The sequence below is a fragment of the Nicotiana tabacum genome, chromosome 23 (assembly GCF_000715075.1).
Source record: "Nicotiana tabacum cultivar K326 chromosome 23, ASM71507v2, whole genome shotgun sequence".
NCBI classification, from domain to species: domain Eukaryota; kingdom Viridiplantae; phylum Streptophyta; class Magnoliopsida; order Solanales; family Solanaceae; genus Nicotiana; species Nicotiana tabacum.
In genome coordinates, this window is record NC_134102.1 from 3225649 (window position 1) to 3251859 (window position 26211).

The following is a 26211-nucleotide window of genomic DNA, read 5'->3' on the forward strand; positions in this document are numbered from 1 at the left end:
AGAAAACACACAAAACCAATACTTGGGGATTTCAGCTCAGAAAAAATGGCGGCGAAACCAAGGCAGAAACAGGCGGAGATGGCGGCGGCGACGATTGATATGATCGGAGAAGACCTTCTACACAACATTTTGTCTAAACTACCAGCAGTAGAATGTGCAGCAGCAGCATGCGTTAGCCGTTCGTGGAACCTTATCATCACTCGCCTCCTCTCTCTTCCAAATCTCTCCTCTTCTCTTTCCCGAAACCATAATCTTCAGGTTTCTCTTAATTTAACTAGTACAACAATTAGTCCCTCTATTCAAATTTATGTGATTAAAAAAAAAATCTTTCTTAGACTCTGATACGAATTAGAAATTTTTTCGATTCTGTAACAGACTCACTTTTGAAACTTGTGCTCTAAGAAAAATGAGAAGTTAAAAATTGAATTGGTTTTATATATAGAAAGGTGTCATTCTTTCTAGCATTGACTAAAAAGTAAAGTGTGCTATATAAATGGAGACGGAGGGAGTATGATCTGGAGTATCTTTTACAGAATTTTTGAATATGTTAATTATTTGGAAAATTTGAAGAAATGGGAGTCTAAATGCACACAAAAAGCAAAAAATTGACCCTTTTACTCCAAGCCTCGCCTTTCTTTTTGGGCAGAAGGAGTAATTTATGTTTAGAAATTTGAATTTTGATATTATTATATGAAACACAAGATGAGAACTGATGAAAGAATACACTTAAGTTTGATCGATAAACAGTTTGTTAGACTTCAGGGAATGAAATGGAGTATTTTGTTTAGTTCATTACAAGAATTTATTGGGTTGAAGTTGAATTTTTGGTGCAGGGTGCTGTGAATGAGGTTGTTGAAAAGGTTTTAGCGAGGCCGATTAGACCCCAGTTTGTCATTGCTTCCATTGGTCCTTCTTTTGACTTGCAAGAAGCTCACCGGCTGGTGTGTGATCTCTCTCTATATTTATAAATATTTTGCATTTACGTGTACCTAGAAATTGTGGCATGATCAGTGAACCTGTTTGTTAAATGGTCTTTATCGAAATGAATGTTAGCTAAATATTCAAATTGAAATAGAATTAACTATCTTACTTTTTTATTTTAAGTTTGCAAAATAAGTCATCGAAAGGAAACTTTTTCTATTGATTCTAAATACTTTTCTACTCAGAGTTTAAGATAGGCAGAATAGCCTGGTATACACTTGTACTTATACCGCTTTGACATCCCGGTCCCTCTACTTTGTGAAGTTTCATCTAAGCACTTGTACGTGTCCAAACAGAGTATTTTAAACACCTCCTTGTAATGACTATGATACGTGTTTCTCACTTGCTTGACAAGAATGACACATCAAATCCACATCACTTGCCATGTCATTTTTTATCTTTGTCAATTAAAAATTCCATTTGAAAAACTAAAATTAAAACCCCTGGTTTCACGTTCTCTCCCCCATTTTTGGGTCCTTTAAACCATGTTCCAGTCAACCCACCGGAAACAATGGCTCATCTGCACATTTTCTCCAAATCCAAACAGACAGAACTTACAAAATTTTAATTGATACTCACATACAAATTCACAATCACTCCACCGCTCACCGGCAACTTTCACCAGTCTTACCCATTTTTAGAACCACTAGTGACCATCACGACACCACTCCTTCCACCAGCGACAAGAAAATAGGAGCCATAGAATATAACCATCAAGCCCAAAATTTTGAAATGCTTCACTCACCAGAAAAGATACCCAACAAGCTTAGTATTAAGAAGTATTGAAACTCAAACAAAATTTATTTATTTATTTATTTAAATATATTTTTGTTTTGGAGAATATTGGTAGAAGAAAAGTTTTGATTTAGAAGCTTTAACCACCGGAAAAAATGATGGAACCATAGAAAAAGGGGAAAGGAGAAGAAGATGGTTGGAGACGAATTGATGGAAAAAGGGGAAGGGGAAGGTTTTGGTTTCTTCTCGGTACAATAATGCTGGCGTGTGTCGTTCTAGAAACGCTGTTGAGGCTAAAGAAATTGGACGAGCCAAATCTTCCTCCAACCTATCCCATAAATTCAATTTAGAAGAATATTACAAATTGTTTAATTGTTGATCAAATGCCTTTGCTAGTGTTTCTCTTTCTGAACATGTTAAAAATTGAACTTCCCTTTTTGTATATTACAAATTGTTTTGGTGTTCTTGAAGGGTTAAATGTATTGGCAATTTTGTTGGAGTACATATTGGTTTGTAGAGATTGAATGCAAAGTTGTATGCACAAAGAAGAAAATCTTATGGAAGAAAGGAATAAAGAAAGATTAAGAGAAAGGGGAAGGGGATATGATGGATCTGATGAAGAAAAGAGCAATGGATCTAGGGGGAGAACCAGAGAAGGAGGATAAGGGAGGGGATTATATTTTTCCTTTTTTCTTTTGTTTATTTTTTGGTTTTGTCTTTTTCTTATTTCCATTGAAGTAAAATCACCAATTCAGTGAATTCACGTACCATATGTGCGTATAAATCACGCGCTTTGTCCAACTCAGTCATATAAATGCCACATAAGCTCGGTCAATGGTCAAAGGTAACATAAGCTCGGTCAATGGTCAAAGGTATTTAAAATACTCTGTTTGGATAAGTACAAGTGCTTAGATGAAACTTCATAAAATAAAGGGACCGGGATGTCAAAGCAGTGTTGTGAAGAGCGTGAAGCGAGGAAAAGCGACAACCCCCATTTCACGAGAAGCGAGAAGCGAAGCGCTCGCTTTTTTGAAGTGAAGCGGAATTTAAAAAAAAATTTAAAATAAATACTGTTTTGAAGGAATGCTTTCAATTCTTCCTTCACATGCGACAGAACTTTAGGACAAGATGCGACATTTGGATCACCACCGATTAGATGTGCTTTTTGACGATAGATTCCCCCATTTGAAATCTTATCACAAAAAAGACATCTAATGGCCATCTTGTTGGTCTCGCTAACTCTTTCAGAGTAAGCCCAAGCCGGGTCTTTCCTATCTTCTTTTGGCGCCATTAAAAGAACAACTACATAACACATAAGAAAGGCAATAAGAACTAAGAATAAAGGATATAAAAAATTAGAGGAATTCTCTGTTAAAAACTGAAAAAATTGGGCAGTAATTTTCTGAAAAAAATTTGCTAGCATTTCGCCGCTTTTTGGAAGTTCAGAAAGAAAAGGAAAAAGAAAAAGAAAAAGAAGAAGAAGAAGAACAAGGAAAATCAGAAGTTCATAACATACCTGTTGAAGTCTTGAACTTGAAGTTGAAGAAGAAGAAGAAGAAGAACAACAACCCTAGTTGATGCTTTGAGATTCTTTTAGAAAAAGAAGAAGTAGCTGTTGTTGGAAGTTGAAGAACCCTAGTCGCTGCTGTTGAAGAAGTCCAGACCAGTGTTTAATCCAAAAAACTCGTTTTTAATAAAATAGGGTTGAGTATTTTAAAACAAAGAAGCGGACGCTTCTTCACTTAGCTTTCCCCGCTTCTCGCTTTTTACCGAGAAGCGGTCGCTTTTACTGACCTGAGTCGCTTCACCTTGCTGAAGCGCTGCCCTTCACGCTTCGCCTCGCTTCTCGCTTAAAGCGAGGAAGTGGGCGCTTTTTTAAACATTGCGTCAAAGTGGTATAAGTACAAGTGTCTACGAGACTATTCTGCCTTTAAGATATCAATTTCACTTTTTTTGTTATATTAGTAGTAATACGAGAAAATATTAAAGTAATAGTTGAAATGTTAGTTTGATAGAAAAAACTTTACATTGAAATCTGAATTTGGATCTCTAAATAAACTTGAACTCTTAGAAGTTGTGAAAGTTGTATAGGATTATGTTATTAACAGAATGGTGGCACACATTTGGGAACGTCACCAAATTAATTAGAGTTGGAATAATATTGGCATGATATGAGTTTAAATGGAGTAACGTGGTCAGTGAGATTCATATAGCCGACCCGACTTGTTTGGGACTGGGGCATAGTAGTAGCAATTAGAGGTATTCATAAAGACCCGAAAAACCGAACGAAACCGTAAATCGAACCAAACCGACCAAAAAATTCGATATTTTTTTATTTGGTTTGGTTTTGGTTTTGAATTATAAAAACCGATCAAATTTGATTTGGTTTTGGTTTTGATAAAAAAATAACCGAAAAAACCGAACCAAACCGACTATAGATGTTAGGGTTGTTCATTTGGACCGGATATCCGAACCGATCCGCTCAATTTTGGATTTCGGATTTCAGATATTTGGATCGGATTTCGGATTGTGTTTATTAAAATTTCGGATATTCGGATCGGATTCGGATTGGTATATTGTAACCCGATCCGATCCGAAATCTGAAATTATTAGGGCATGTATAAATATTAAACTTTAATTTCGGATAGTCAGTAGTTCCTTTACATCTTCCTCCAAGTTATTACCTTTACAATTGTTGGATTTAGCTATATTGGCGCCATAGTACTCTCATAATTGCAGAAACATATATTTTTCTTACTGTATTGCCTCTTTTACAAAGAAAATATACATATGAGTTTGCAACTTTGAGGCATAATAATCCGATCCGAAATCCGAAAATCCGATCCGATCCGATATTAATTCGGATCGGATTCAGATTGCATTTTGTAGAACCCGAAATCCGAAATCCGAATCTAAAATGTGCTAAATCCGATCCGATCCATGCACAACCCTAATAGAAGTAATTATTTAAAATTTATTATTACACCTATATATGTATATTTTTATACAAAGTTATGGTACATGCTAATCATTTGCACTTTTAATCTAGTTCTTTGCTATTATAATAATCTAGTTTCTTGCCTTTACATTCTAGTTTAATTGGTAATTTTCTTTTGCTAAGTACAAGAATCTACTTCGTGTTGAAAATAATCTATGTTTAATTGAGTCCTTAAATTGTTCATCACTATTTTTGATTCAATTATCATCAATATATCTTGGTAAATGATAGATTTTTTAAAGAACAATTGGTTTGATAGTGTTACATTAAAAATGTAATCGTCGGAATATGTGTTTGGTAGTGTATGTCTCATATAAAAACGACTTAATTGGTTTAGTTCGGTTCCAATATTTGAAAAACCGACTTACTTGGTTTGGTTTCTTTGTAGGGAAAAACCGATCCAACCCGAACAATGACCACCCCTGGTAGTAATAGTAGTAGTAGTTTTTGTTGTTGTACCAAATTAAAAAGTGTCATAATTTGAGATAGGGAGAGTATTGGGCAGCCGGTGCACAAAGCATCCTGCGTTCACGCAAGGACCGGGGAAGGGCTGCACCCCAAGGGGTGAGATGTAGGCAACCTACCCTGATGCAAGCATCAGTGGCTGATTCCACGGCTCGACCTATAGGTCACACGGAGACAACTTGATCGTTGGTCCAAGGCTCCCCTTTGATAGAGAGAGTATTATTCTATTATATAAAAGAACATTTTAGGACCCCAGTTTTGTTCTAAACAATATTCAAATTGTTCAAAAATCAACTTGGATCCACTTTCAGTTTAGTATAATAATAACTTGAAATTTTATCTTAATAGTTGCATCCGAACCAAATAAGATACCTAATGGATTAAGTTTGGGCTAATGTGCAAAAGATTAGGAGAGTGAAGTGTAGTTAAACATCAGTTAAGTCCTGTAATTGTTGAAGTTAGTTGTAGGATTGTTGGTTCAATTTGTTGACCTTTAGGAGTTATCAAGTAGTTACATAGAGACTGACATAGTTATAAGAATTTGTTAAAGTATCTGTAGTGAATAACCTACAAAAAAATCTCCTAGTTTCTTAGCATAGTTATTGAGTGATTCATACACAACATCTCTTTCCTTTATCAAGGGTTCGGTTCGACCTATGTGAACTACTCGATATCTTGGAATCACTACTTAGACTAGAATATACAAGAAAAATCAGAATGAAAGCGTCCTTTTTTTGTTGTTTTAATTGAAATGCTATACTTTGTTACACTAGTGATCTTAATGAAACCATTCATTCAACTTATGAATTGTCGTCACTGGAATAAGCTGTATGTGCTGCTTATGATGGTTTTTTCCTCTGCAGATTACTTGTAGATTTGGCTCCCGAATTCCAGTAATTACTTCAATATCCCAAGGAATATTTGGGAAATATGCTAACATTAATGAGTTTGAAGAGGTGAATCTAGTAGCTATAGACTAGAATTTGCTTGGGATTGCATTCTGACTTCTTTTTAACAAAAATTGAAGTGGAGAAATGATGTTTTCCCAGGTTCAGTGGGACACATTTGAAGATGACGAGGCACATGAGGATCTTGGTATTGAGAACCAGGGCGTTCTACTAACTGTTGGTTTCTTGCCAGGATTGACAGTTGATTTAATCCCATTGTCAAAAACTCAGGTAATTCTGTACTCCAGTACAATCCAAACATTCTTTTACAAACATCTCTGCCTTATTGGGAGAAATGTGAACTTCCATTTTTTAGTTTGATTCTCATTTCAAATATATGAAGTGCCTACTTGGAATCTTGAAGGGGATGAATAGTTTATATATACTAGAGAATTTGTGCTAACTTGATTTAAAATGGGCTACACTAACTTTGGGAGAACAAATTTCAGGGAAATCAAGTACTCATGATTGATGATCTCGTGCTTAGTATCAGGGAGCACTCATCCTCTCATTCTGGATCAGCATCACCAATGGGGATTTTATTATTTTCTGTAAGTCGTAAGTCTGTTTAGACCTATTATTTTGTTATTTCTTGCAAAGCAGTATATCCTCTCCTTGTCAAAGTGATGATGTCTAATATTCCTTAAATTGTGGATGAAGGGGATAAAGTTAGTTCTCATGAAATTCAGATTCTGTATGAGTGCCCAGACTAATCAATTTAGACTTTAGAGTGAGTGGGATTAAAAAACAGGAACACGAACTTTGAGGGACACTTGGGGCTTTTGCTTTTCTATCTATGATCAACCTTCTTTCTTTTTACAATAACTGTGATAAGAATCATTTGAATGTTGTTCTAGGACGAGGACACTGACATCAAACCTGTCCTTGAAAAGTTGGGTGAGTAAGCTTCATAATTTTCATTTATGCAATACTTTATTTGTTCATATATACCTTTATGTTGATTCTGTGAGAAACAAGTTATATTTTCAGTGCGCCATTTTGTGTTTGTAGATTATGCTTTTTCCACTGAGACTGTCATTGTGGGTGACGGAGGTTCTCAGTTTTTATACCGAGGTGATACAGCAATTAACCGTTCTAATAACAAAGCGTCCAGTTCAGCTGCTGTTGCTCTTCTATTTTCAATGGATAGAGGCAAGCCTCCTGGTATGCAATTATATCTTAACTGAAACTTTGCGGTTTCAAATTATGATCCTGTTTGTTCATTAACAAGAGCACTGTTTTATAAGGCATTCGGGTCAGAGAGAACCGGGCCACCTATGCTAGTCTGATATAGAGAGTGAAAGAGAAAGAGAGATTGGGCATGTGTATTATTTGGTTTCTCAGTTGTGTTAATAGATAACTGTTTAATCATCAGATGATGAATATACAGGCTTAACTAACCCGAGTTGTTGAGTTTGTATGAAATTTTATGATTATTTATAGCTTGAGCACTGTATAGTTGCTGATGTTATTAGTACATATCCTTAGTATTTTTGAAATTATCATAAATTCTTAAAGTTGTGCTGATGTTTCTTTTGCAGTTATATGAGTAAATATAGTTAAATATATTAGACTCTTATCTAGTTAAAAGTATTAGATTCCTTGTCTTCTGCTTATACTGTCATCTCTTTAGGTAATTTAGTATATTATATTTCCAGGGAGTTTATTGTGGCAATCATTTTCTGGGAACCTGTAAACAGGTGTTGGGGAAACTCAGTTTCATGTGATGTTATCCACTGGCATTTCACCAATTGGACCTGCGTACAAAGCTGTTTCTGTTAGGGAGAGACCTAAAGATTATTCCACTTGGCTCACCGCGAAAAGAGAAGCAGTGCGCGAGAGTCTGGATGGTCAGACTATTTTAGATCAGATTTATGATGAGGTAAGGTAGTACATCTTGTGAAGTAAATTTAAACCAGTTCTGAACGAAGTAATTCACAATAAAGGAAATTATCAAATACTTCCACGATTTGTGGTGTGTGGAACTCGTGAAGTGAAGCGAAATGTAAAAAAAAAGTAAAAAAATATTGCATAGACAACACATGTAATTGTAAGCAAATGTTCAATACTTCTCTGTTAATAACTGGAATTCTCTGTTAATAACTGGAAAAATTGGGCAGTAAAATTCTGGAAAAATTGGGCAGTAAAATTCTGGAAAGAATTCGCCAGCATTTCGCTGCTTTTTGGACGTTTAGAAAGAAAAAGAATAAGAATAAGAAGAAGAAGAAGAAGAAGAATGGAAATCAGAAGTTCAAAACATACCTGTTGAAGTCTTGAACTTGAAGTTGAAGAAGAAGAAGAACAACCCTAGTTGATGATTTGAGATTCTTTAAGAAATCAGAAGTAGATGAAGAAGAAGTCGCTGCTGTTGGAAGTTGAAGAATACTAGTCGCTGTTGTTGAAGATCAGTGTTTAATCCAAAAAACTTGTTTTTAATAAAATAGGGTTGGGTATTTTAATACAGAGAAGCGGACGCTTCTTCCCTTCGCTTCGCTTTCCCCGCTTCTCGCTTTTTACAGAGAAGCGGTCGCTTTTACTGACCTGAGTCGCTTCAGCAAGCTGAAGCGCTGCCTTTCACGCTTCGCCTCGCTTCTCGCTTAAAGCGATGAAGCGAGCGCTTTTTTAAACACTGATTCCACCGTAGTGAAGCATTTTAAGTTCAGAAATGCAAGTGTACATCTACCATCACGTGTGTGTGTGTGTGTGTCTGAAACCCACTGAACAAAATTTCGCCTCTTCTCTGACTTGAGATGTTTCTTTTCTATGATTTTATTTCACCAGCTCGGTGGTCATATCAATTGTCCAGCTCTCTATGTTGGAGTTACAAAAAGAAGGAAATGCTCTATTGGGCAGGAAAAGCCAAGCTGGATAAATATGCATGAATTCCATGAGGTTTTAAGGTGATTAATGCACGCACCATCGCGCTTGATTATGCTTTTTTGGTCTTCACATATGGTGTTTGAATATTCCTCATTTTGTCATGTTCTGCTGTCTATAGTCTATATAAACAACCTTTTTGGCTTCCTGAGTTGAAGAATATGCAAAGCATGCCGTGGGAGGTTATTCTCCAAAAAGTTTCCATAGTTCCTCGAGAGAGTTGTGAAGTCCGCCTGTTACCTAAGTTTGTTTCTGCTAACATGGAAAAGCGTATTAGTATCTTGTTGAAATCATTATGCTGAAAGCCTTGTACACGTATTAGTATCTTGTTGAAATCAATCATTATGCTGAAAGCCTTGTACGCTTTTCCTTGTCCTCTTCACTTCTATAACTAATTGTAATAATTTGCAGAGGTGATGAGGAGTATCTATATGTCCATGGTGTTGGTATCAGAAGTGGAGACTCCTTTCAGTTTTACCAGGCAAAATCTGATTTGGCACGTGTTTCTTGCAACTATGTATCAAACAGCTTCAGACATTTGAAGCAAGATCTTAACTACCAAAGTGATGATCATACTAATGGCAATGGTTTAGATATGCATAATAAGAAGTCTGTTTTTGGTGGTATTATGTTTGCTTGTTGTGGCCGTGGCAAGTTATTTTTTGGTGAAGCTAATGTAGACGGCTCACCTTTCTTGGAGAACTTCCCTGGGGTTACCTTCTCAGGAACTTATTGTGCCGGAGAAATTGCACGTGGAGATTTAAACTCATATGGACAGGGGTCTCAAGAACAGAACTCTGTACGTTGCTGTTTGCATGTATTTAGTACTGTTTACCTGGTTATGTCATATACCCCTGCATTGCCACAACATTAGAGATGGCCGGTATTGCATTGGACATATCTGGTGACTCTTGCTGGTAATGGCCAAAGATTCTTGGTGGTTGGAATGGGCTACTGCTATGTAATTTTTGGTGTTGAAAACTTGGAATATGGTGGAATCTGGCTAAAACTGTGGCTTAGTAGAGGGCAAATTTCTCGTGTAGATATTTCAGAAGCTATTCTGGAATATTTTGCTACTAATTTGTTACTGTTTTTAGTAGTATTTTTGTGTTGTAAATGACATGAATATTCTGCAAGTCTAAAACATCAAGGGTATTAAGTGAATGGTGTCCATTCTTTCAAAAGACAAAAATCTAAATAATCTAAACTTTTCTTGGGAATTATAGAGCATTAGTTTCAAGGATTTGACAAATATTTGACCATCAAAAGATGGTTTGGGTGTGTGTGCGTGAAGGGTTGCATTCTGCTCAAGATTTCCCTCAAATGATTGGTTCCTCCTCAAAATTATATCAATAGCCCCTTTAATTTACATTGCATTGCATATACCTCCCTTCACTTGTTCTTGAACAAGTCTCGCAACCAAATAATGTCTAAATCTGTATTTAACGGCAACTATAACTACGTTTCAGTCTCGAACAAGTTGAGATCGGCTATATGAAATTTCACTGACCCTGTGAAGTATCAGAAATTTTCTATATTTCCAACTGGCATAAGAATCTCTTATAGGGTTAAAATACTGCTAGAAAATATAGAACCTAAAGTAAACGTATTAACATGACAAACAAATTCCCATCTAATTGCTATTGCCTATATAAATTTTTTTCTTCCATTGTGTCCTATTTTTCGCTAAAGTCTGCATTTATTTAAGAATATTGTTGATCTTTCGAGACATGACTGTATATTAATCAATCCAAAGAATGAACATAAATACCTTTTAAAAGGTAATCTTTATTCTTAACTAGCATTTAGGTTGTGCTGAAAAGTTTGAGCTTTTAGACATGCTCTATTGCAGTTTCTATGTCTTGCTAAATGTTGTTTTTCATCACAAGCCAATGCAGAACCAGATGCAAACTTGTAGTAAAGGAAGAATTTTTGTACTTGTATACATCTAAAGCAGGCATTGATGAAAAGAACTTTCATTGAAATGTTAGTTTTTTGATTGGTATACAACAATGTGCTTCTATAAGTTTATTCATGGTTCAAATAACAAAGACTTTGCATCTTTGTGGCCCCTCCAGTTCCTAATTTCTGCCTCAGTAGTCTGTACAGAAATGTCAATGTTAACAGCCTTACTACATCTACACTTGCAGCGAGTATCTGCAGCATAACCGTGTCATCAATGTTTGTCCTAGCTTGATGTGAAGTAGTCAGTATTCAGTATACCAAAGCCAAAGCACTACTTGTTGATCCCTACAGCTAGCTCCTTGACGTTAACTACTTAGTGTTCCTTATAGCCACCTCGACTTGGCTGAAGCGCGTGATGGAGGAGTCTTGAAATTTCTGCTTTCGTTTGCACCTATAAAATGAACAACGATTCTGTAAATACTACATTTGGTCATTATAGTTTGTTAGCTGAGATATATTGTTCATTTTGCTTACAAGAATCAGGCAAGGTCCCTCCTCCAAGTGAAGATCTCCTCGACATGGTTGGTGGTGGAATGCCAGTTAGGGATTGTCTTCTTAGTGTCCGTGCATTAGAAGCGATTGGTGACTTCACCTCATTTTGGCAATTGAAAGGTGATAGTGGTGCTGCTTCAGTCCTTTTCTGTTGGTTCCTGTAAGTTTTTAACAAGTCAATAAACACAATTCTCAGGCAACAAAAATCACACTGTTGAACTTCCAAAAAGCTACAGCTTCCTATGCTCATACGAATTGATTAAATGCATAAAATCAACTAAAATGCGATCAGGGAATGGATCACTTACTTTCTGTCGGAGCCATTAATCAGTTTCCCAATAGTGCGAAGTGATAGCTTCCTATGCTCATACGAATTGATTAAATGCATAAAATCAACTAAAATGCGATCAGGGAATGGATCACTTACTTTCTGTCGGAGCCATTAATCAGTTTCCCAATAGTGCGAAGTGATCTTCGTATTTGAGATCCCTTTCCATGAGTGCTGCTAATCAAAGCAGGCGTCTGGAATTCGGATGAAATTGTACGGTCACTTTGCATTCCTCCCTTGATCTCATCTATAGAGGTTATCAGTGGCTCGGGTGTTTTGGGTAGTTGAAGAGAAGGAATCCTTGTCCTGTTATTTGTTGTTTTCACCCCCTGGCTTTTAATGGCAGCACTTGTTGGACTCCTAGGTGCCAAAGCAGGCGTCTGGAATTCGGATGAAATTGTACGGTCACTTCGCATTCCCCCCTTGATCTCATCTATAGAGGTTATCAGTGGCTCGGGTGTTTTGGGTAGTTGAAGAGAAGGAATCCTTGTCCTGTTATCTGTTGTTTTCACCCCCTGGCTTTTAATAGCAGCACTTGTTGGACTCCTAGGTGCATTGCAGCTCTTAAAAACAGAAGTTGGACTCCGAGGAGGCTGCTGGCTTTTATAGGCAGAAGTTGGACTTCTAGGAGCCTGCTGGCTTTTGAAAACAGAAGTCGGACTCCGAGGAGGCTGCTGGCTTTTATAGGCAGAAGTTGGACTTCTAGGAGCCTGCTTACTTTTGAAACCAGAAGTTGGACTTCGCTGCTGGCTTTTGAAACCAGAAGTTGGACTTCGAGGAGGCTGCTGGCTTTTAAAAGCAGAAGTTGGACTCCGAGGAGCCTGCTGACTTTTGAAACCAGAAATTGGACTCCGAGGAGCCTGCTGAATTTTAAAACCAGCAGTTGGGCTTCGATGAGGCTGCTGGCGTTTAAAAGCAGAAGTTGGACTGTGAGGAGCCTTCATGCAGCTACCATTACCAACTTGATCATGCAATTTTGTGACATTATCTCCCTCTTGAAGCTCGCTAGATTTCTGTAAGCACACTACTTCTGGCTTATCATCTCGCTTGCTTGTGGTTTCTAATGATTTGATCTGTTCAAGGTTCTTACTGGCAAATCTTGGCCTTTCTAAACTTAATCTTCTCGAACGAGTTTTCACAGCTGGGGTTTTGGATCCCGTTTCATCATCAGCGTTGGCCTTTTCTACCCTCATGGTGGTGCAATTCTCTATGCTTAATCTTCGAGCTCGTGGAGTGGGTCTCTCAGCTATTGCTTTAGGCTTCTGGAAAGGTGTTCTTGCTGCTTCCTTTGGTTTGTTAATTTGCGGAGTTTGTGTTTCCTTGTTAGCCAACGCCTTTTTGAGGGTCTCAATCTACAGTAATTGGAGCAGTTGACAGGTAATGAATGATAATCCAACACTCTAAGCCCAAGAATTTTTTGTTTATTTTGTCTTATAACCCATCTTTTAAGTCACTGTATGCTTATAATCCATTTTTTTTTGTTTATTTTGTCTTATAACCCATCTTTTAAGCCACTGTATGCTTACAACCATATAATATCATGAAAATGAACGTGTTTTACCTCAGCTTTGAGTTCTAAAACTTCGTTGCTCTCTTTATTTAAACGAGCTGCACCAAGTTCCACACTCGAAACCCTCTGTGCAAACTTCAGAGTACTAACTGTTTCTCCAAAGGAATCCCCTTCAGGACTAACATGAGCAAACATCAATGTTTTTGCATGTCCACCTGAAAGACACCATAAAAAGCATTAGTAAAACTATGATGTTTCAAAGCCTAAATTCATATTTGACTAAATATTGTCTATATCAGTGATATGAGTTGCTATATCTGGAGCACGAAATCTTGAGCTAATTGAATAATCTATTGTACAAACCTAAAGAGTGCTGCAAGAGTAATGTGAGTTTGCTGTTTCTATAAGGGATGTGAGAATTCTTCTGTGCCAATGCTGTGATCACATCGCCCAAGCAAGAGAGAGATTTATTTATATGTTGTGCCTCTTTGAGGCCGTCTCCAGTAACTTCTGACTTGTCAACTCGTTCACTGCCAGCAAGATCAACCAAATGGAGGCAACTGTGTATTATGTTTCCAGATGTATCTTCACCATGCACATGTACAGTCAGCACACTGCAAGAATTTCATGTGAACATATATAAAACTTTAACATATTTTTAGACTGTCTCAATGGCAAGGGAATAGAAATAACTTGAATCCTCTTTAGTTAGCCTCACCTGTGTGAACGGCTACTGCGGTTGTTCATGGCAGTAGAGCCAACAGCACGGTTCAAGTCACCAAGTTTCATCAGGTTTATAACATCTGCAGCACAATTCACTAGATGCATGCTAGCATCAGGCAGAGGCAAACCGTTGCCACTCATGCAGGTTCTAATCTCTAAAGTATGAACAGTTAAGGACGCATTTATTTAATTTCCCCGCTTTGATTCATCTCAAATTTAACTGATGAAATAATGAAGTAAACTAGGGAATGATCAATGAAAGGATATTTGGTAAGTGAATGATCGTTTGCAAGAAGATCATGAATTTGTTCATTGTATATCTCGACCATTTGAACGTGGATCTTATAATTCATGATGTCCTTCCTTTCATCAGACAGTAGGAACAGATCATTCAGAGCCAATTGGTTGATTCCGAATTCATTTGATGATCCACCTCCAGGGCCAGACTGCCAAGAGAGAAGTATCAGATATGCATCTAGTGCAAATTCAACAAAAGAGATGATAAAAGTAGCTAACAGCATTGCAATTTACAGGAATACAGGGAATTTATTTATCTAAAGGCTCTCACCATAGTATATGTTTTCCCTGATCCAGTTTGACCGTAAGCAAATATGCACACATTGTAACCATCCATCACAGATCTTACAAGCGGCTTAGTGTCTCGAAATACATCTTCTGTAAAATTAAGCAGTGTTAGATAAAAAAAAATAATAGAAAAAGAAAATGGAAGATGTATCTTCAACTGTACTATGTAACAGTATCCATTACCCTGAGTGGCAGTTGGACCGAAAACACGGTTGAACTGGAAAATTTTCCTCCCATCTTTCCAGGATTTTAGTGGGTCAATTACAACCAAAGAACCACCTTCTCCAATAAAATCTATGGCAGTTTTTGCTTCTGCACTGAAGGCAGGCCTTATTCTGCAGTAAACTCGAATATTCCCTAAACAATAGATTAATACAGCAAGATTAGAGAGCTTTTGTATAATAAAACTTGATTCTAACAGGTACTTACAGGGATAACAATTCAGACTTTCACTTTCACTTTATATTCTGTGAGACTTTTCTCCCATCATAAAAAGAGAGATAGAAAGTTATTAAGCCATTAGTACATTTGTCGATGATATCATAGTTGAAATACCTTTTAGGTCCTGAACCATGTTATGCAAAGTTCTGTTTTCTTTCAGAACCTTGTGATATCCAAGAGCAGCATTAGACATCTCAAGTACTTGATCTCCTGAAACCATGATAAATCAAACCTCAATTTAGCTTTAAAATTATAGGAACAATTGTTGATATAGATATGTGAAATGTGACCTTACCAAGTTGCTTCAGATCACTTTGTAGCTGAGACTGCAGATCTTCAAATTCTCTTTTTGTGCTTGATAACAGGACCTTAAGATTCTGCCAGCTTAAAATATTAGTCATTCATGAGCAAAACAAGAAGGAATTTAGCAAATAAGCCAAGTGTTGAACCGGAAAGAATCTTGTGCAAATCAAAGCATCACAGCTAATTTGCTTGCAGACCACTCATGCTTAAGCTAAACAAGAATAGAAATGAAATATCTTAACACCTAATTCACTCACTTCACTAATATCGGATAAGTTCTTCGACAACCAAGGTACTATTTAGTACTCTCACAGTCTTCGACAGATTAAAACACTTTATGGTTCACCGTCATCAACACTTATTCGACTCTACTGCAGGAGACATTGTTCTGTTTAGGTCATCCAGCTACCTATGCTAGCACAAAAAGTGTTCGAGGGGAGTCACATTGTTTCCCAACTGAAGTTAGATTTTGGAGATGAGGGGACCGACTGACGTTAGTTTTTGGAGATCATGAAGTACCTAAAGGCCTTCACAATTCATGCTTGACTTTGTTCGTCTCTTACACCATCCACAGCCATTTTATGTATTTAGAAATCAGTTATTCATAAGGACCACAATATTTCTGACATATTTTTCTGAAACTCATGGGAAGAGGTGTAAAATCATATATGTTACTTCAGTATCTTAAGAGATTAACTCTTTTCAATGCTGATCAGAGAAACACTTGTGGCCATTGATAATCATGGACGAAACCAAGTGAAACATTCTTTTTAACATTCTTACTAGGAGAAATTACTATAGAAGCCTTAAACTTAAGTAAATAGTAAACTTTTATTTAGTTCAAAAAAGACTTACCGAAAGTTCCTTTTCATGCATTGTAACTAGAGTCCAGTGGTTGCAAGTTCCCTTCTTTATGCAAGCTCTGCAACACTGAAAACCAGGATTTATTTAAATTCTATGTTCAAGGTCCTGTTCATTTCATCATTTGACCTTTACACTAATGGAAATTACAGATTAAAACTAGACTGGAACTGTAGATGCTAACACTAAATACAGATTGACTTTTGTTCTCTCAAATAGTTTCCAGATACTACAGTAGTAAAATTTTCTTGACAAAATTCTTGTGTAAAAAAAGTAAAACACGCATGTAGTTTGATAATAGCACCACCACCACCAACAACAACAACCCAGTGTAATCCCACATACTAGGGTCCTGGGAGGGTAGAGTGTACGCAGACCTTACCCCTACCTTGTGAAGGTAGAGAGGCTGTTTGCGAAAGACCCCCGACAGTTTGATAATAGCAAGGTCGACAAAATTCTTTCCTATAGGTCATGACTTGATTGACATTTCTTCTCATCATACTCAAAAATAAAAGACTCAGATTCTTAACAAGTACTCTGATAGTTGCAAGATCGACAAATTGAATACTTCAGGTTCACAAATGGGGGAAAATGCTTAAAGTGAACTAAGCTTACCTCGCGGTTTCTAAGATTAGATAAATTTTCGAGGGGTATGCATGTGGTCATGGAGTTGTCTTCTGAGCAGCTCATCTCTTTTAAAGGATCTGATTTCAACTGCAAGTGGAGGAATAAAAGCTATATTATCTCAAGATCACTTAAACAGATAAAGAGGATAAAAAATGACAAGCCAGAAGGAAAATGATATCCAGATTTGACATTAGTTTACTGATCAATTTAGAAGCACAACAATAACAATTTCAAATATGGTTCTTGCATCTTTTGTAGGTAAGCTGCAATATAATCCAGCCTTTTCTTAAAGGTTTACTTTCAAAATATGAAGTTACAGATTCTGCCGAGCCAATTGTGTAGAATGAGGGATTCTCATGGAAAATAGGGGTGAACTGTTTCAAGCTAATACACGAGTTATTAACATATGTTTGAACGCAATAGTCAAATAAACAACCTCCTTTTCTTTCTCTTTTTCTCTAAAGACCAATAGACTTAATGAAAGTGCCAAGCATATTCTGGGAAGAGATGTTATGCAATATGAAGTCTAGCTCAAGATATAATAAAAAAAAATTTGAACCTATCTAAAAAAATATGTCATTTTTCATCTTACTAGTCCAAAAGGTACATATTCCCATTAACTGCTTGTGGAAAATAGAGATGATGTAGGATAAAACTTTTTTTTGGATGAGATGTAACGAAAACAAGGTAAATATTCATGTCGAGCAGAGCCCAATTACCTTCGGCAACTTGTTTCGAGGTTGTTCTTCGAAGCAACTAGACAAGATCCTTCTGAACAATTCAACTTGGTTCTGTTTTGGAGAAGGAAAATCATCAAATATGTCAGTGATCATTGACTCTAAGAAAAGCAGCAAATAGTCAGGACGATGCATACCACATTCCCATTGCGAAAAGAAGCAAAGAAGTTATTTCCCATGTTTTCCTTCATGTCCACCATTCTTTCAGCTAGAGCCTTGACAATTATGCCTAAAACCAGTTAAAGAATCCAGAATAAACAAGAATTTTCTATATCAAAAGAAAGTGGAAACTAGCTGCAAAATAAGAATAAACGATAAGTTTGTTCATCAGTCTTATAAAAGTGTGGTTCATCTGTCTTATATAAAGCATTTCAAAACTAATAGCTCAAGAAGAGTTCTCAAAGATAGTAATTTGCATGAAGATATAAAAGAATGCAAAGAAGCTTGAGACCTTCAATTTTCGTAATTTCATCCTCTGCCGATGATTGTTTTGGACAGGCAGCAGACATTTCCAATCGCCTGCAACTATCAGAATCAATCGTCATAGGTTGTCGTGCTTGAATCCTTCCCCTCGAAGGGGTCAAGAGAGGAGACCTCAAAGGCTTATAACTTCCAACGCCACCAGTCATTTGCTTCCACTCATGGTATGCTTTAAGTTCCAAAATGCAATCCACAACCTTTGTTGATGAACCCGCCTCTATATTATCCTAAGAATGCAGAAAATGAATTGAAAAATTGTTATCTCATTCCAGCCTCCATTTCATTATAAAACTTACAAAGAAGACAAAATTAATTAGCTATAATTTTACCCTTTCAAAAACAGATGCCTCAAAAGCTGGTAGCTTTAGATCTTCCACAGCTACCAAAAAGTTCCTAATGTTCTCAAAATATTGATATGCTGGCAATGGCTGAGAATCCCACATGATTAAATGCGAAGGCGTGTGGTTTTCTACAACCTAAAAATAAGTACCACAGTATAAAAACAATAACGAATGAATAACAAATGTTGCATAAAGAGCTGCTTTTTTTTGCATACTAGAAAGTAATGTACCTTTGGAACTGATCCTGGTTGAACTTTGTTAATTAAATTGCAAAGAACCAAACCATTTCTCAAGCAAGAAACAAACTCTCTCTCAGAAGGCTGGCTTGATATACCTAACGGTCCGACGAAACATTCTAACCAGTGGGTCGCTTGATATCTCCTCAAAGCTACATTACAAAGAAAACCCCACATGAACTTTATTTACCCAAAAAGGGAAAATAATACACATAACGAAAACTTCATTATAGTACTTATAATCTTTTTCTCTTGGGTCATAGTACTACTTCAATCAAACAGTTAGCACTATGGATAGTGACTATAATACAAAAACAACTACTACTACGCCTCTATTCGAACCAAGTCGGGGTCGACTATATGCAGTGGCGAAGTCAGAAATTTTTTCAAAGGTGTTCAAACTTTAAAGAAGTAAAAAAAAAATCCGACAAAGGGTGTTCAATGTATACCTCTGAAACTAACACTTTACCTATATATAGTGTAATTTTCCGACGAAGGGTGGTCAATTGACTACCTTTACAAGAGTGTAGCTTCGCCCCTGGCTATATGAATCCTCACTAACCATGTTACTACATATTAGCTCATCTCATGCCAATATTATACAAAATAATAATAATAATAAAAATAATAATTATAATTTAAAAAAAACTATAAGTGGTAGAAGTTCTTTATATGGATAGTGAATAAATGAAACCTGCTTCTTCAGCTTTCCTCCAAGCCAAGTTGTATTCATGTCCCCTTCCTCTTCTTGAATCCTCCATTAAAGATCTAACCTTTTAACTCTATCATCCAGAAAAAACCAAAAACAAAAAAAAGGTTAAACACATTTTTTGAACGTATCATTCAAACCCCTTAAATGTAAAACATTTTTTGACACATTTCAAGGAAATCATTTTACCCATAAAAATATATCAATCCTAAAACCCTTTAGTCCCAAATGAACATAATCACAAGAATCTGTCTACAAACAATTACATAAAAAAATCAAGAAAATTAAGATTATACATAACAAAGAAGATTAAAATATAGGAACCCTTCAGATTTTTGAGCTTTACAAAAATTCAAGAAAAATTTACCTAAAGAGTAGTATGACTTCTAAAAACCTTCAGACCCAAATGGATATAATTCCAAAAAACAATTATTAAAAAAAAGTTACTAAACAAAATTCAGAGTATACAGTAGCTATAACATTTATACTATAACGGAATAATATACTTTCTCTCTCTCTCTCTCTCTCTCTCTGAATGTAAAAAAACAAACGTACCCCACAAATTATCACAATTTAAGGAGAAATGAGAGTGAATTTTTTGGAAATTAAAGTTAGAATTTTTGCTTTTTTTGGAGCTAAGAGAAATGTGGAAGATTAAAGTTGGTAAAAATTTAAGGGGAGTTATAATATAATTTACATATGTTTAGGTTTGGATCCGAACCTAAGGCTCCGGTAATGTAACGTTACCAAATTTGAATTCAAATTGGTGGGGTCTTTGATCTAGACCGTTAATTATTGCTACGTGGGATAATCATAGCCGATGATTGGAGTTCATTGAGAAACTAATTTCTTTTGATTAAGATATTGAGATCTTCTTTTTACATATATAGAGCTTTCAAAAGTTTACATCAATCAAAAGTGAAAAAAGGGATCTTTTCCAATTTTAGCATAGATTTGTGTTTGTAACATGTTTTTTCATTTCCAAAAATATTTGTGACAAAATGTTCTTTGCATAGATTGAGTTTTGCGACATTAATCTTCTTTGATTTGACTAATCAAAGATAAAATATTAACGAAATTGATATTATAAGTAAGCCACGAATTTGGATAGAATTAAGTGTTAGAACGGATAATAATTAATTTTTATCTATCACGTTAGGTAAATAAATAGATAGAGTATTGCGACATCAATTGATACCTTTGACTTGGCTGATCAAAAGTGGCTGATAAATATTGATGAAATCGATTTTATAATTTACGGATTTAAAAAGAAGTATTAAGACGTATAATAATTGATTTTCATTAGTTACTTTAGCTAAATAAATTTGATTCAAAATATTTATATCGTTTATTTTCTCGTTCTAATTCCACTATTATTTTTATTTGAAGAAGACATATGATCATTAATTATTCATCTAAGTACAAAAAAATTCATGTAATTGCACAAATCCTCTATTTTACCTATTACAAGAATTTAAAAACAAAATGTTTGATCAAAGGCATGGGCGCATTTCCTGTTTTGCTATCTGTTTATCTGATTACTTGTTTTAATTTTAAATAAATGCGCTTCACTGTCATTTCATGGGTTTGTTACATGTCGAGTTTACTATCATGTGAAGTGATTTCTTTCTTGTAAACAATTCCATCTTTCAACTTCTGTTGTGGTTGTATTGCTTCGTTTCTTTCAGTATTTGTTTTTCTTCTTTTAAGCTTGGATACCAATGTCTTGTCGAAAGTAAACACATTATTTTATATGAATCTTATTTGGTGTGTGATCTCTGAGATAGATTCAAGTTATATTTTAATTATGAATCCATATGTTGTCCCAATCAGTGTTTTAAAAGGCGTGGGCGTAAGCCAAGGAGTTTTACATATGCATCAGCGATGCATAAGCCCGAGGCACGGGGCATAAGCCCCATATGTATTTAATTTTTAATAATTTATAAAATAATATAATTACAGTAAATATTTATAAACAGGTAAAATTGCATAAAAATGAAGAAAACTGTAAATATGTGAAATATATATATGTGTGCTTCATCCCCACAAAAAATTAGTCAAAACAATCTATTATACGCTACTTAGAAGTTCAAGTAACTTGAGTCGAAAAGAATAAAGATTTCTACATGGAGGAACAAAAAGGATGACTAACCTTCAATTTGAACTGTGAACTTGCTGATATGCGCGCGCGTGCGCGCGCGCTTCATCCCCACAAAAAACTAGTCAAAACAATCTATTATACGCTACTTAGAAGCTCAAATAACTTGAGTCGAAAAGAATAAAGTTTTTTACATGGAGGAATAAAAAGGATGACTAACCTGTAATTTGAACTTTGAACTTGCTACTATGAAGGAGAATGTAGTTCTCTTTATATTTGTAAAAACAACAATAACAACAACCCAGTATAATCCCACTAGTGGGGTCTGGGGAGGGTAGTATGTACGCAGACCTTACCCCTACCATGAGGTAGAGAGGCTGTTTCCAATAGACCATCGGCATCCTTCCCTCCAAGAACTCCCCACCTTGCTCTTGGGGTGACTCGAACTCACAACCTCTTGGTTGGAAGTGGAGGTTGCTTATCATCAGAGCAACCCCCCTTGTCCTGTATTTGTAAAAAAATAATTGAATATTCGTTGCTTTTGGGAGATATTAGCAAACTAGCGGACAAGATAAAGAATTGGAAAATACTATGAATTGGGGCATCAATCAATAAAAAAGATCTTGACTTTTAAATTTAATACATTTCAGTTCTTTTTTAAAACTTTTGAGTAATTACCAAGCTGAATTTTGAGAATTGGGGTATTATATGAAGTACTTATTCAACAAATTTTATTTTAATTTGAAAAAATCTATGGGGCTTACGCCTCACTAAAAAAATGCGCTCCGAACGCCCGGGCGTACACCTCTTGAGATTTCGCCTCACACCATCGCCCTGAGGCGTTTTTGGTGCGCTTCGCCTAGAAAACGCCTTTTAAAACACTGATTCCAACTAACACCATATATTTCCTACAAAAAATCCTTTCAGAATCGTAAGAAGGAGGACTGACCGCTCGTTTGGTACGAGGAATAATGAATAATTAATTTTAGAGTTTAATTTAAGTTGAGTTTATCCCATATTTAGTTGAGATAAAATCGCGGTATAAGTATAACTAATTTCAAGAATAGTTATCTCAAAATTATAATGTTATTTTTATTTTTATGGGAGGGTAGAATTGTTTAGGTTTTGTTTTTAAGATGAAATAGTCTTAAAATGAGGGTGAATGGGAAATGGAGGGAAAATAAAATTTTTGAGTAAAATTTTAAGTTTCCCCCTCTTGACAATGAGACATTGTCCCATATTAGAAGAGGAAGAGATTTTTGGTGGGTATATATATAATTGCTCTTCTTGTAGCTCTTAAAGAGTTAAGAAGAAAGCAAGCCTCGCGCCGTCGTCGTCGTCGCTCGCTCGGCTCGGCTTCGGCTTCGGCTTCGATTTCGGTAATGCTCTTCCCACCATGATTGTGCTTGCTCCACAAACAAGCTAATGCTTGCTCCACCATGGAGGGTGGACGATTGTTCTTCTTCAACACTGGTTGTTATATATATGTGCTGCAGTTGTTGAAGAAAGACACACAACACACAACACACAATACACAAGACTGAAATCGCTCAACAGATTTGGCAATACATTGCACTCCTTCCTCTCAGCATTTTCATACGATTTTCTGAGTTTCTACTCATTCGTTCTGCATTATTTTTTTAACTTCAAACAAAGCAACTGTAAGTGTGATTTGCTACCGAACTTTGTGTTCGCTGAAACACTGGGGTTTGAAGTACCGCTACACCAGTGTATAATTCGTTCTATCCTGGGAGGAAATAATCCATTACCTTGGGTACTAGGAGGGGATTAAATTCCTTAAGGAAACACTGTGAATTCAGTGGGCTCGAATTAATTACTGTTTCATTACGTTAACTTATATTTTGCAGAATTATTATTTACAAATACAGCAATATTGACGGGAATAACAATCTTAAGGAATTTAATATTTATTTCTGTATTTGTGTTATTCTTATTATTCTGCAAACTAAAACCTTTGTGGTTTTGTGTACTCCTGTTTTGGAGAGTAAAGCCTTCGTGGCGTTTTGTTGGACATTAAAATCTACGTAATTTTTACTCCAGTTTGAAAACGTGTATTAAACATTTCTTTGTGTCATTCTTTTACAGAAAAAATGACGACTGAAAGCGAAAATCAAGCTATTCCGATGGTGACTGCCAACGCATCGACAAGCCGAACACCGGCGTTGGCACCGGCAGAAAAACCCGAAAAATTTTCCGGGATTGATTTCAAGTGCTGGCAGCAGAAGATGTTCTTCTACTTAACTACGTTATGTCTACAGAAGTTCATCAAGAAAGATGTTCCTGATCTGCCAGATAAAACTTCAGAGAATGAACGCTTTCTCGTGATTGAAGCGTGGAAGCATTTTGATTTTTTATGCAAGAATTATATTCTTAGCGGACTGGATGATAATCTGTATAATGTATACAGTAGCGTGGATACGTCAAAAGAATTGTGGAATGCGCTTGAAAAGAAATATAAAACTGAAGATGTCGGGATGAAGAAATTCGTTGCCGCAAAATTTTTGGACTACAAAATGGTAGATAGCAAGTCTGTTATTACCCAAGTCCAGGAATTGCAAGTGATTATTCATGATCTACTTGCTGAAGGTCTTGTCATCAACGAAGCATTCCAAGTAGCAGCAATGATTGAGAAGTTGCCTCCGTTGTGGAAGGACTTCAAAAATTATTTGAAACACAAATGAAAGGAAATGTCCCTTGAAGATCTCATTGTTCGGTTGAGAATCGAAGAGGACAATAAAGCTGCTGAAAGGAGAGGCCGTGGAAATTCAACAATAATAGGAGCAAATATTGTTGAAGATAACAAAAAGAGGAAGAAGGCTTCTGGTCCGAAATACAACCCAAGCAAGAAGCGGTTCAGTGGAAACTGCTACAACTGTGGGAAAACCGGATACAAATCTACGGAGTGTCGTGCTCCAAAAAAAGACAAGAAAAGGGGTCAAACAAACATGGTAGTAAAGCATGATGATGTTGATAACTTGTGTGCCATGCTTTCTGAATGTAACTTGGTGGGAAATCCTAAACTGTGGTGGTTTGATTCAGGAGCCACTCGCCATGTTTGTGCAGTTAGAGAAGCTTTTGCTACTTATGCTCCTGCTGGACCCGGAGAGACAGTTTGTATGGGAAATGCTTCAACAGCAAAAGTTGAAGGATATGGGAAGATATTTCTGAAAATAACTTCTGGCAAGATCATGACTTTGAACAATGTCCTTCATGTTCCCGAAATGAGAAAGAATTTAGTCTCTACTGGACTTCTTGTTAAGCACGTTTTTAAGTGCATTTTTGTGTCCAACAAGGTTGTCATTAGTAAGAATGAAATATTTGTAGGAAAAGGTTACCTCACCAAGGGCCTTTTCAATCTGAATGTAATGGTTGTGGAAAACAATAATAATATTTCAGCTTCTTCTTACTTACTTGAGTCAAATAATTTATGGCATATACGTTTGGGTCATGTCAATTATAAAACCTTGCAGAAAATGATTAACTTGGAAGTACTGCCTAAGTTTGAATGCGAAAAATCAAAATGTCAAACATGTGTGGAATCTAAGTATGTTAAACATCCTTATAAGTCAGTTTCAAATCCTTTAGACTTAATTCACACAGATATTTGTGACATGAAGTCAATACCATCTCGCGGTGGAAAGAAGTATTTCATAACTTTTATTGACGATGGTACTCGATATTGCTATGTTTACTTACTGAATAGTAAAGATGAAGCAATAGACGCATTCAGGCAATACAAAAATAAAGTTGAAACGCAACTTAACAAGAAAGTAAAAATAATAAGAAGTGATAGGGGTGGTGAATATGAATCTCCTTTTGAAGAAATATGTTTAGAATATGGAATTATTCATCAAACAACAGCCCCTTACACGCTCCAATCTAATAGGATTGCGGAAAGAAAGAATCGCACATTAAAGGAGATGATGAATGCGTTGTTGATAAGTTCTGGTTTGCCACAGAACTTGTGGGGGGAAGCCATTCTTACGGCTAATCGAATATTAAATCGAGTGCCCCATAGCAAAACACAATCTATTCCATATGAAAAATGGAAAGGAAGGAAGCCCAACTTGAATTATTTTAAAGTGTGGGGGTGTTTGGCAAAAGTGCAAGTTCCTAAACCCAAAAGGGTAAAGATAGGACCGAAAACCGTTGATTGTGTTTTCATAGGATATGCGACAAATAGTAAAGCATATCGATTTCCAATTCATAAATTAGAAAATTCCGACATTCATAATAATACGGTTATAGAATCAGATAATGCTGAGTTTTTTGAAAATATATATCCATATAAAAAGGAATGTGAGTCATTTGGTGAAGGATCTAAACGACCTCGGGAAGAAACAAAAGAAAGTACATGTAATCAGGAGGATCCAAGACGTAGTAAACGTCAAAGAACGTCTACTTCATTGGGACCAGATTTTGTGACTTTCTTATTGGAGAATGAGCCTCAAACATTTAAAGAAGCTATGATTTCTTCGGAATCATTATTTTGGAAAGAGGCAGTCAATAGTGAAATAGAATCCATATTGAACAACCATACATGGGAATTGGTTGATCTTCCTCCTGGAAATAAACCTTTGGGTTCTAAATAAATTTTTAAGAGAAAAATCAAAGATGATGGCACTATTGATAAATTCAAGGCAAGACTCGTAGTCAAAGGGTATAGACAACGAGAAGGTCTAGACTACTTTGATACATACTCTCCAGTTACAAGAATTACGTCCATACGGATGTTAGTAGCATTAGCTGCA

At 36.1% G+C, this 26211-nt stretch overlaps 2 protein-coding genes across 6 annotated transcripts; one reads left to right on the forward strand and one right to left on the reverse strand.

The window, feature by feature from the left end:
• Positions 1-10167, forward strand: LOC107827695 (F-box/LRR-repeat protein At5g63520-like). Its single transcript, XM_075246489.1, has 10 exons — positions 1-258; positions 834-941; positions 6043-6135; positions 6229-6357; positions 6576-6677; positions 6984-7023; positions 7138-7290; positions 7827-8008; positions 8908-9026; positions 9415-10167. Exons 1-10 carry the CDS (start codon positions 46-48, stop codon positions 9875-9877), a joined length of 1602 nt encoding a protein of 533 aa, XP_075102590.1. The 5' UTR covers positions 1-45; the 3' UTR covers positions 9878-10167.
• A 796-nt stretch (positions 10168-10963) lies between these two features.
• On the reverse strand, positions 10964-20034 carry LOC107760455 (kinesin-like protein KIN-14L). 5 transcript variants are annotated; one of them, XM_075246710.1, is made up of 22 exons: positions 19709-19881; positions 19327-19414; positions 19102-19189; positions 18627-18784; positions 18385-18531; positions 18027-18282; positions 17713-17804; positions 17558-17629; positions 16827-16925; positions 16206-16280; positions 15343-15424; positions 15162-15257; positions 14790-14963; positions 14590-14696; positions 14289-14467; positions 14017-14181; positions 13662-13912; positions 13350-13513; positions 11888-13140; positions 11769-11819; positions 11443-11618; positions 10964-11359 (listed from the first exon to the last, which is right to left on the reverse strand). In XM_075246710.1, exons 5-22 carry the CDS (start codon positions 18496-18498, stop codon positions 11292-11294), a joined length of 3474 nt encoding a protein of 1157 aa, XP_075102811.1. In that variant the 5' UTR covers positions 18499-18531; positions 18627-18784; positions 19102-19189; positions 19327-19414; positions 19709-19881; the 3' UTR covers positions 10964-11291. The 5 variants fall into 5 exon arrangements, with proteins under 5 accessions (XP_075102811.1, XP_075102808.1, XP_075102807.1 ...); XM_075246707.1 differs by lacking the exons at positions 19102-19189; positions 19709-19881 and adding an exon at positions 19897-20034; XM_075246706.1 differs by lacking the exon at positions 19102-19189.
• Positions 20035-26211: the final 6177 nt, after the last annotated feature.

Excerpts from the sequence above, each read along its gene's own strand:
- LOC107827695 (XM_075246489.1), top strand. The coding sequence starts at position 46 with ATGGCGGCGAAACCAAGGCAGAAACAGGCGGAGATGGCGGCGGCGACG. Across the intron at positions 6,136-6,228 it reads ACATTAATGAGTTTGAAGAG|GTTCAGTGGGACACATTTGA; the intron begins GTGAATCTAGTA and ends ATGTTTTCCCAG. Across the intron at positions 6,358-6,575 it reads TCCCATTGTCAAAAACTCAG|GGAAATCAAGTACTCATGAT; the intron begins GTAATTCTGTAC and ends AACAAATTTCAG.
- LOC107760455 (XM_075246707.1), bottom strand. The coding sequence starts at position 19,393 with ATGGAGGATTCAAGAAGAGGAAGGGGACATGAATACAACTTGGCTTGG. Across the intron at positions 14,697-14,789 it reads CGGTCCAACTGCCACTCAGG|AAGATGTATTTCGAGACACT; the intron begins GTAATGGATACT and ends TTAATTTTACAG. Across the intron at positions 11,360-11,442 it reads AGGGACCTTGCCTGATTCTT|GTGCAAACGAAAGCAGAAAT; the intron begins GTAAGCAAAATG and ends TTCATTTTATAG.